General features: G+C 50.3%; 2 protein-coding genes across 2 annotated transcripts; one reads left to right on the top strand and one right to left on the bottom strand.

The window, feature by feature from the left end:
* Nucleotides 1–1,058: 1,058 nt before the first annotated feature.
* LOC101797940 (olfactory receptor 51G2) lies at nt 1,059–3,164 on the top strand. The gene has a single exon (XM_072033014.1). It carries the CDS (start codon nt 1,333–1,335, stop codon nt 2,305–2,307), a length of 975 nt encoding a protein of 324 aa, XP_071889115.1. The 5' UTR covers nt 1,059–1,332; the 3' UTR covers nt 2,308–3,164.
* Nucleotides 3,165–8,667: 5,503 nt separating this feature from the next.
* On the bottom strand, nt 8,668–9,672 carry LOC101794877 (olfactory receptor 52R1-like). The gene has a single exon (XM_021274474.4). It carries the CDS (start codon nt 9,613–9,615, stop codon nt 8,668–8,670), a length of 948 nt encoding a protein of 315 aa, XP_021130149.3. The 5' UTR covers nt 9,616–9,672.
* Between the last annotated feature and the right edge of the window lie 1,166 nt (nt 9,673–10,838).

Below are 10,838 nucleotides of genomic sequence, written 5' to 3'. Positions count from 1 at the left end.
GCTCGGAAGCGCTGTGCTGACAGCTCTGCAGCAGAAGAGAGCTCTCTTTGAGGGAGCATTGCTTAATCCTACCCATAACTAGCTGTAAAAACAACATTCCTGCTAAGAACTACAGTTTCTGTGTATATTACTAACACACACATCAGCTGAAATACCCGTCACTCTGAGTAGCTTGATGGGCTGTCACTGAGAGCTGCAGTAATGACAACAAAGACTAGAATAGTAAATAGTCTCTGAAGCGAAGGGAAATGGTAATGTTCTAAATTCACCAGTGACGAACCAAAGTTAGACTTAAGGGAGTGACCATGTCCCCTTGGGGGTCAGAGCGGGTGACAGATGAATTTCAGTAATTGCTCCCATTTCTGTACCTCCCAGAAATGGGGGTGAAGGACTCGCAGAAGCACCGAATGCTTTGGGTTGGAAGGGGCCTTACAGCCCACCCAGTCCCCCCCATGGGCAGGGGCCCCTCCTGCCTGCCCAGGCTGCCCAAACCCCATCCAGCCTGGCCTTGAACTTAATGCAGGAGCCCAGCCCCCTCCTGCCAAGTGCCGTACAGCCATAAAACAGAGGAAATTGCAGCCTTTCCCCTTCCCCTTCAGCTTACAGGTGGGATGAGGATCGTGAAGGGTGTGGGTGGAGGACAGGAGGACAAGCAAACTGCGTCTGCCACGAGCTCTGCTGTGGTGAAAGCTCAGCAGTGGGTTGGGGGCAGCAGCAGGGGTTCGCAGGGAGCTGCAGGCAGGGCATCCTGCACTGGATGAAGGGCAGAAATCCGATAATCCAGCAAGCTGAGGGAGCTGGCTGGGCAGGCGTACTGTGCACAGGGACAGGCAGCGGGCTGGGGACACAGACAGCACCCTGCGTGGAGCAGCACGGGGTGAGCAGTGTGAGCCAGGGACTGAGCATGGGGGTATAAAAAGGGCTGGGGGACAGGGGAAGGCCACAGACAGCCTGCTCACCCCACACAGAGAGCCCCAGAGGGACCTGGTGGAGCTGGAGAGTGGGGCCTGTGTGCCCGGGCAGGACGGCTGTGTGGCCTGGAGACTGGGAGGAGAGGCTGCAGCAATGTCCTGGGAGGGATGTCCTGGTGCGACAAATAAATGTTATTATCTCCTGTACAGGTGAGGAGCCTGGGGGAAGCAGGAACAAGGGCTGTGCCAGCACTGCCACGTGCTAATCGCTGCTCTGGCACATCTTCAAGGAAGAGAGAAGAAATGAGATCTTCACGACAATCCCTCACACCGTGTCTGGCCAGTGGTTTGTCTTCATTGCTCTGTGAAATCTAAACCTGCTCCACCTTTGAGTTGTTTATGGGAAAGGGTCCCGTGGCCCATGCCCAGGACGAGCATGTCCCCGGGGAACAGCAGCCATGTCCTGGCTTTCCTGCTGGCAGGCATCCCTGGGATGTCTCGTTTCCACCGCTGGGTTTTCATTCCTTTTGGTCTGATGTATCTGATTGCAATGCTGGGAAATGGCATCATCCTGCTGGTTGTGAGAGCCCATCACAGCCTCCACGAGCCCATGTACTATTTCCTTTCGATGCTGGCCACCACAGACCTGGGCCTGACTCTGTCCACCCTGCCCACCGTGCTGTGTGTCTTTTGGTTCCACGCCAGAGAGATCAGCTTCCCCGTCTGCCTCGCCCAGATGTTCTTCATCCACGCCTTCTCCTTCATGGAGTCCTCAGTGCTTCTGGCCATGGCCTTTGATCGCTATGTGGCCGTCTGCTTCCCGCTCAGGTACTCCTCCATCCTCACTGGGGCCAGGATTGCCAAGATCGGGCTGGGGATCGTTGCCCGATGCACTCTGGCACTGCTTCCATTAATCTGCCTTCTTACACGGCTGCCTTTCTGCAGGTCCCATGTGCTTTCTCACCCCTATTGCCTGCACCAGGACATGATACAGCTGGCATGCACAGATGCCACCTTGAACAGCCTCTATGGCTTAACCCTGGTGTCGATGGTGATCCTAGACTCGCTGCTCATCGCCTTCTCCTACGCCATGATCATTAGGGCCGTGCTGGGCATCACCTCCAGAGAGGAGCAGGCCCGAGCCCTCAACACTTGTGTCGCTCACTTCTGTGCTGTCCTCATCTTCTACATCCCTTTGGCTGGCCTCTCCATTATACACCGATACGGGAGGAACGCTGCACCCATTAGCCATGCTCTCATGGCCAATGTCTACCTTTTTGTCCCCCCTGTGTTGAACCCCATTCTCTACAGCATGAAAAACAAGGCCATTCGCAGGGGCCTCCTCAGGCTCCTGTGTCGAAGAGCGGCCTGGCCTGGCCATGGCTGGAGGCGTTAAGAGGGACATTTGCTCACACAAAATGCCCAGAAAAAGTGCCAGGTCAAACATAAGCAGGATTTAAGAGAACTTAAATGTAGTGGGAAGAGCACCTTGCAAATAATGCTGACAGCTGAATGCTGAATGCTTCCACAGCAGGAATTCAGCTGGGAAGTGGGTTGACTGCTTGGTGACCAAGGTGGGCTTCATAGCAGGTGGCTCAGAAGCTCTAGATTAGTTTGAAAGTGGCATGGAGGAGAGATTACACCAAATAAGTATCAGTGAATTATCCTCCCAGGACCAGGTGTTGCTCACCTGAATCCAGAAGGAACTTGGATGTGAAACTGCAGAACTGCCGGGCAGGGTGCGTGACTATTTCAAATGGCCATGATGCTGGAGAACGGGCAATGATCCCTTCTACTCTACCTGCATAAAGGGGCTTCACTGGGTTCCTGAGACCTACTGACCGGAGGGGGGGGCAACTTCTGTTCCTGGCTGGAATAAAGAATAAGATCATTAAGCATATTGGTAAACACATCTGAGTGAAACTCTTGCAGAATCAGCCAGGCTGATACAATGGGAAATCCTCCCACAGCATCCAGGCTTCTGTGAGGGTTGCTCCAGCTGGAGGGATCTCGTGGACATAATGCACCTGGATGTCCCCCAAAACTTTGACTAAATAAAATTGCAAGGGAAGTGGAAGAAACCCTCTTCTGTGGGAAGCTGATTAAATTAAAGGTTCATTATTTTCAGCCCAGAGAAGAGTCAGCAGTGGCTTTCCCAAAGGATGTCTCCTAGAGCTCATTTTATTCCACATTTTCATCATCCTGGACAAAGGAGTGCACAGCAAATGCTCAAAGCTTGCCAACCACACAAGGTCAGCCACTGCACTGATACAGTTTTCTGTGTTTTTATAATATTGTTTAGACTTCCATTGCAATAGCAATAAATTTGGGGCTCCATGTAGGTGTGCTTCCTCTGTAGGCAGGATCTTCTGGGGTGAAACCCACCCCAACTGTCTGCCTTAGGGTGATCTGAGTTACTGACCAGGCTTGTCCTGATTAGTTTCCCTCCTGTGTAACCGAGCACATGGAGGCACCCAGAGACTCAGGAGCTGGCTCTCCTGCTGCAGTAATGCAGACGGGATGGTGCAGCACCCCATTGTGGGCTGGGTATGGGGAAGGGAAGCATCTGGTGACTTCCAGCTCCAGCAGCACGAGTCACAGCTGTTGGACACGTCCTGGCCCTGCTGGAAGTATCACCTGGCTGGAGCTGAGGGCTTGGCCAGACACCCAGGTCCTTAGATCTTCACAGCCCCATCCTAGCAGGTCTGGCCACAGGTGTAAAAATCTTGCATAAACCACTATTGCACACATGTAGATCTATACTCTAATGCACACAGAGATGGCTGAGCACACCTGGGAAGCATTAAAAGTTACCCGCATGTGCTTCAGGACAGCTGCAGCTGACCCAGTGTCATAGAGAACACGAGAAACCCTCACCCCACACCTCCCCTGCTACATCCTGCTTCTCTAAAGGGAAGTCCCATTAGCTGAGGAGCCTCGGGCAGTCACAGCTCCTGCATTGTCGACCAGGAGTGGGATAAATGTATGGAAGGCTGTAGATACAGCAGCACTCCTCTGTGCATCAGGGAGAGTGGTGGGGGCCTACAAACAGGGTGCACCTCCCCTGCTACATAAAGAGTTCAAAGGATCACAGTTCTCAACAGACAAACAGGTGACAGGATGGATGTGGGGGTTTTACCTTGCTAGACAGCTGAGCTCCACCACAACCACTCTCTCACTGCCCCTCCTTGGAAGAGGAGGGCAAGAAGAAAAGGAAAGAAACAACTCATTTGTTGAGATAAGGATAATTTAATTAAAAGAAAAATAATTATATGAGGAAAATTATTAATAATAATAATACTAAAGGGAAGAGGAAAAGGGGAAAATGGGAAAAAAAACAATAAGCAAAGATGACGAGGAAGCACAGAGGAAAGAAATTCCTCTCTCCTTCCCCACACTGAGCGATGCTTGACCCTGTCCTTGCAGCAGGGCCTCAAGGCACGCAGCCTGTGTCAGGAGAACAGAGGTTTTCACAACCAGAACCCCCCCCACACACACCCCTTATTCCTTTTCCCACCTCTTATTGCCGAGTGTGACACCACAGGGCATGGGACATCCCTTTGGTGGTTTAGGTCGGCTGCCTGGTGCTGTCCCCTCCCCAGCCCTGCTGGCTCTGGGGGTCGGAGGAGCCCTGGTGCGGTGCCAGCACTGCTCAGCAGCAGGCACAGCAGCGCTGGGACACCAGGGCTGTGCCACTGCACGTGCAGGGCACGGCGCTGCGTGGCTGCTGCAGGGAGCAGAACTCCAGCACGGCCAGGCCCAGCACAATGGAGGTACCCAAACTATTATTCACCAGGTGCTCTAACATGCACAAAACCTTGTGTCTTCTCTGTATGACATCAGTGCCTTCTTGTAGTGAGAAATTTGTATGTATCTCTAAGAAATGGTTTAGTTTTTACACTGTAAATAATGGGATCTAGTACGGGAAGTACAAGGAGTACTACAAGGAGTAGATATTGGCCATGAACACATGAACCAGAGGAGAGGCGTGGTTCCCAAACCTCCACACAGCAGACAAGCCAATCACCAGGATATAATAAATCAAAACAGCACAGATATGAGAGACACAGTTGTTCAGGGCCTTGACATTCTCTTCCTTTGATGCAATACTCACTGTAGTCTTAATGATCATTATGTGGACAGCATGACAGACAGCAAGTCTAGCCCACAGGTGGCCAGGAGGACAAATAAACCATAAATGCTACTCACCTTGACACCTTCATAGGACAGCTGAGTGAAGTTGGGTGCATACAGAACCACAGGACCATTAATGCTGGAAAAGACCTCCAAGATCACCTGGTCCAACCACCCCCCTACCACCAATGTCCCCCACAAAGCCATGTCCCTAAGCACCACATCCAGCCTTTCCTTAAACACCCTTAATGAGGGTGATGCTACCACTTCACTGGGCAACCTGTCCCAATGCCTGACCGCTCTTTCTGAGAAGAAATGTCTCCTCATGTCCAACCTGAGCCTCCCCTGGCACAACTTGACTGATCCAACACTTGGGACCAGAGAACAGCGGGCAGTAAGCACCATTTTCCCTTCCCTTCCCTTCCCTTCCCTTCCCTTCCCTTCCCTTCCCTTCCCTTCCCTTCCCTTCCCTTCCCTTCCCTTCCCTTCCCTTCCCTTCCCTTCCCTTCCCTTCCCTTCCCTTCCCTTCCCTTCCCTTCCCTTCCCTTCCCTTCCCTTCCCTTCCCTTCCCTTCCCTTCCCTTCCCTTCCCTTCCCTTCCCTTCCCTTCCCTTCCCTTCCCTTCCCTTCCCTTCCCTTCCCTTCCCTTCCCTGAACAAATATGCAGATTTGGTGATCTTTCCCTTCCCTAAAAGTTAATTTGGCAGCAAGAACTCGATATGCGTGCCTTTGCACCAGATTGTGCTGCAACATTTGGCAGGATCCAGGCATTCACCAGCTGTGAACATCTGCTAGCCTGAGAGCAAAAGGTTTTGGACATGGATGTTCTTACATGTAGAAGAGCAAATGCTATTTTATGGTATAAATGAAGTAAACAATGAACAAACCATGAGCTGGTAGCCCTGTGGTACACAGGAAACATTTCTGGGTGCTGGGAAAAGGAGATTTCAGTCCCACATGCCCACTTTGCCAAGCTGTAACGCAGGCAAGGATTGTTCTTCCCTACAGGTCATTTTCCCTCACCTGGGCACAGGTGTCTGCAGGGCAGCTCTCAGCATCTCAGCTGGTTGTCTGGACCCCACAGCCACCAGGGGGACAGGCGCTGCTAGAAGGCTGTTCACCTTACCCCGATGTCTGCCCCAGTCTGCCCCAGTAACCACGAATTCATTACATGTGCATCCTCCCATCGAAGTAACATCCACTATAACACATACTACAGCAGCACTAACAAATTTATGAGGAATTATCTAACAGATGACATAGGAAAAGCAGCCCAGAAAAAGCAGATAACTTTTGCCTTAAATATGGAGCAATCCCCAAATGTGACCTCTCTGAGCATCTTGCCTCCAGGCTTCCAATGAATGAATATTTATACTGCTGCTTTCCAAAATCCCATGGGACTCTCACAGATTTATTGGGCACATCTGTTTTTTTGTTTGATTGATTGATTGTTTGATTTTCTGGTCCACTGTCCCAAAGGAAATGATGCAACATGCTGGTAACAGTGAAAACCAGTGTCAGGTCAGAGACTACCACAGAACTGCCTTGGGTTAACACCAGCAGCTAAACAGGACTAGAAACTAGGTATGCAGTTAAAGCAGGACTTGAATGTGGTGTTCAAGAAACAGGAGGAAATGTTCCTGGAATCCCCTCTGTGGGAGTAGGGAAATGTGAAAACAAGAGCAGAGAGTGAAGGTGGGAAAACCTCCCTCCCAGGGCAGCTGTGCCCTCAGGCACCACCGACAGGAGGTCAGCCTCCTGAAAGCCCCGAGCTGCCATCCCACATGTTCGGGTTTGGATTTCTTCAGTAGTGGGACCATTTTCCACCTTTGGGTTTCACAGCACCACCCCAAAGCCGTGCTGTCCCACAAAAGTGTGCTTGGGTCCCTGGTTTTGGGACAGCCCCCCACATCTGTGATCTCTCCCACCACTCTCTCCAGACAGCCTGCAGGAAGAGCTGACTGCAGGGCACTCCTGTCCCCTCTCGCCCCATCCCTACTGCACAGTGACCCAGATTTCTCTGCCAGCTCTACTTATTTACAGAGAAGGAATCCTAGAGTCGTAGCCTAAGCTGTTGCTGCTATCTGATGTTTTGTGATGGTGACAGCTTGTATGTACACATCTCGTAGGGTGCAAGGAGCTAGATAAGTCTGCCAGCCACCTTTACACGTATCTGATCAACAAAGGTCCCCTGCTGTAATTTCACACCTCTCCCACTGCCACCAGAGGGGACAGTACAGTCTGAGATAGGGGCATGAACATGAAAATATTTTTTCACATTTTTTGTGTGTCCTGCAGAAAAATGGGGGTTCTGCCTTACCAGGGTGGTTGCGGGTGGGGATCAATCCACCAGACATGGTGCAGCCCTGCTTTATCACGAGTGCTCTGAGACTGGATCGTAGACAAACTGCAGTCAAGTCTGCCCCTCTGCCTTGCCCTGCCCGTTTCCTCTGGTCTGTGAACCTCTGCTTCTGCTTGGTCGGAAGGAAAAGAATGAACTGAGCTGTGATTTAATTGAATTTACATGTAATTTACAGGTATTTTACATGAAATTACATGTATTACAATGTATTTTACTGAAATGGAGTTGACAGTATTTCTTTCCCATCTTGTCTGCAGCCTGACATCTGCCTCGCTTCAGCAAAAATGTATTTTCTCTTCCTAGCACCCCTCCTCCTGCCTCTCCACTGGTACCAGCTCACAGAGAGAGAGCAGGGACCATGGCGGGGGCGGCCACAACAGCCAGGACTGCCAGGGATAGTAGAGAGCCCCAACAAATGCCAGGCCAGGTCAGAGATCTCCTTTCCATCCAACAGTGCTCTTCATTTCACATTAAACATACAGCAAATGTCTGTAACATGTGACTTGAGTTTAGGTCGCCTTCTGACCTTCGCTGCATTCTGCTTTGTACCTTTCTCACCTGTGCGGCAGTGATTTTGTAAAGCATGCTGACCTGCTTACTGGGGTGCTTGACGTGGTCTTGTGCAATCCCGTCAGCAATGATCTCCCTGTGAAAAGTCACTCCAAATAATTTCATCAGTGAGAAATTCTGATATTTTTTAAAGGGTTTATGTTTACATAGAACATTTGGAATTTGCTAGTATAGCATTATTTTCATTTTTCCTTCTTTAAAAAAAAAAAAAAAGGATAGTGCTTAAAATTGAATTCTACCCATTTCCTTCTGCAAGGACAGTCATCATTCCCATCTGAGCACGTTCCCATCACACAGTCCAGGGAATACTCTTCATATAATGAGAACTGCTGCAGGAAGGTCTTTTGGTGATACTCAGGCGAGCAGTCAGACTGGAAGGATATTAATTGTGAGAAAAAAGATTTCCTGAACAGTGAGAGTTTTAACAGCAAGGAGTCTGACTTCTGGGAGGGGTGAACTCTCCATTTCCCAGCAGGGTAAAAGCTGAATGCCTTTATGCCAAGTTTCATGGCACAGTGAGTGAAACCTCCTGCAGAATGTTAATGGAAGTGATAACCTGGTGATTTCTTCAAGAATACTCTCTGTCATTGAGGAAGGTTTCTTTGTGAACAAAGAGCCACCACATTAACTTGCTAAATTTACCAGGGTCATCAGTAAATTATGAGCACAGCTTCCAGTCCATAGGTACAGCTCAGGCTCCCTTCTGCTGGAAGAGGAGGACCATCTTTTCACAGAGCTGCTTGGTTCGCACACCGTAAATGATGGGGTTTAACATGGGGGGCACCAGCAGGTAGAGATTGGCCACCATTATATGGACATGGGGAGGGACGCTCTGCCCAAAGCGGTGGGTGAGGAACGTGAAGAGGGCAGGGACATAAAACGCAAGGATGACACAGGCATGGGATGCACAAGTGCTAACGGCCTTGAGCTGTGTGTCCGTGGATGACAGTCTCATTACCACCCGCAGGATCATCGTGTAGGACACAAAGATCAGGACTATATCAAATCCTGTCACTACAAAAGCCACAAAGAGGCCGTAAATGACATTGACTCTGGTGTCCCCGCACGCCAGCTTCACCACGGCCATATGCTCGCAGTAGGAATGGGAGATAACATGATGCTGGCAGAAGGACAGCCTGTGGAGCAGGAAGCAGAAGGGACTCACCAGAAGCACCCCACGCACCAGCACCAGGATCCCAAGGGCCACCACCACCTGCATGGAGAGGATGCTGGAGTGCCGCAGGGGGTAGCAAATGGCAAAATAGCGATCCAAGGCCATGGCCATGAGCACGCCTGACTCCACCGACGAGAAGGTGTGGATGAAGAACAACTGAGCAAGACAAGAGAGAAACCCAATCTCCCTGGAGCCAAGCCAGAAGATGCCAAGCATTTTGGGAAGCGTGGATGTAGAGAGGACCAAGTCAGTGAAGGCCAGCATGGCCAGGAAGAGGTACATGGGCTCATGCAGGCTTGGCTCTGTCTTTATAATGATGAGAAGGGTGATGTTCCCCAGCACAGCAATGGTATACATGATGCAGAAGGGAAAGGCAATCCAGAACTGCTCCTTCTCCAGCCCAGGAATGCCAGCCAGGAGGAAAGTAGGAGGATGGGAGGGGGTGGTAAAGTTTAGGGAAGACATGAAACCCCTCTTGCCTCTTGCTTACAGTGAGGGTTCTTACATCCTGTAAAAAAGCATCAAACACCCTCAAGCTGATTTGGTTGGTACAAAATACAGACTGCAGTGAGAGGCACTAGAGAGCCAGCCCTATGACAGCTGCTTGCACTGGCTCAGAACAACTCAACACAAGTGTCCTGCCAGTTTCCACTTAAATTCTCTGTCCCACTTCATGGAGTGGGCTTGGGCATTCTGCCTGCATTAAACCGAGCTGGAAGAGGGCTCACCTGATACTCCCCCATCTCCAAAGGCTGCCCAGACCAGGGGACCAGATAAGAGATAGTTTCAAGTAAACCTTGAAATGTGCACAGTGGAAATATGAAGTCATTAGCACCAGCCCTACGTCTCTACAGAAACTTTGTTTTGCACCACCCTGCCTGCCTGTGTAAGCAGAGGCATTGAGTGCTTGCCATGGGTGAGACGGCCGATTTCAGATCAAAACCCTGAGCCAGTGCCACAGTAAATTCCCAGTTCGTGAATCCCCCTACAGATGCAGTGCTCCAGCAATGTCTGCAGCTCGCTGTTGCTCAGCTCATGGGTTTTTCCTAATACCTGGGAAAAGGATCCCATGAAAAGCCCTTGCAGTACAGATTAGGCCAATGTTCCTGATGTGGGAAAACTCTTCAGAAATCTTCCTGGGGCCAAGACCACTTGTGCTGGAGAGCTGCAGAAAGAAGGATGCCCGTGACGATTGGAGGCATGAAAAGCCTTATTGCAGAGCAACACATTTCTGCCCTAACGTTAAAGACTTACCTGCCTCCTGCAGGTCTCCATGCAGGCACTCCGCACTGCAGAGACCAGGAGATATTTATTTGTCTGTCAGACAAGTCCTAGTAGGCAGCTCGGCATCTCCCCTGCTAATTAACACCTAGTTAGAGAGAGAAAGGAAAAGGCAGTTTTTAACCCCCTCAGTGCTGATCACCTCACAGACACAGCTATATTTTGCCCAGTTTTATGTCTGTTTTCTTACAATGGGTTTATTTGAGGAGACTCAGGAGTGCTGGTATAATTCAAGGTTAAACCACAGAACTGGGTTTGTAATTAAAATTGCAGCTGCAGAAACTATGAAATATTTTCAAAAGAACAGCAATCTATCCTTGCTGTATTATATTTCATCCATAACTCTAATACAGGCTTAGAGAGGGAAGTCAGTGCCATCTTCCCCATCGCATAGCTGAAGAATGGTG

Source organism: Anas platyrhynchos, chromosome 1 (genome assembly GCF_047663525.1).
Source record: "Anas platyrhynchos isolate ZD024472 breed Pekin duck chromosome 1, IASCAAS_PekinDuck_T2T, whole genome shotgun sequence".
Classification (NCBI taxonomy): Eukaryota; Metazoa; Chordata; class Aves; order Anseriformes; family Anatidae; genus Anas; species Anas platyrhynchos.
This window is presented reverse-complemented; position numbering and strand designations above follow the sequence as displayed.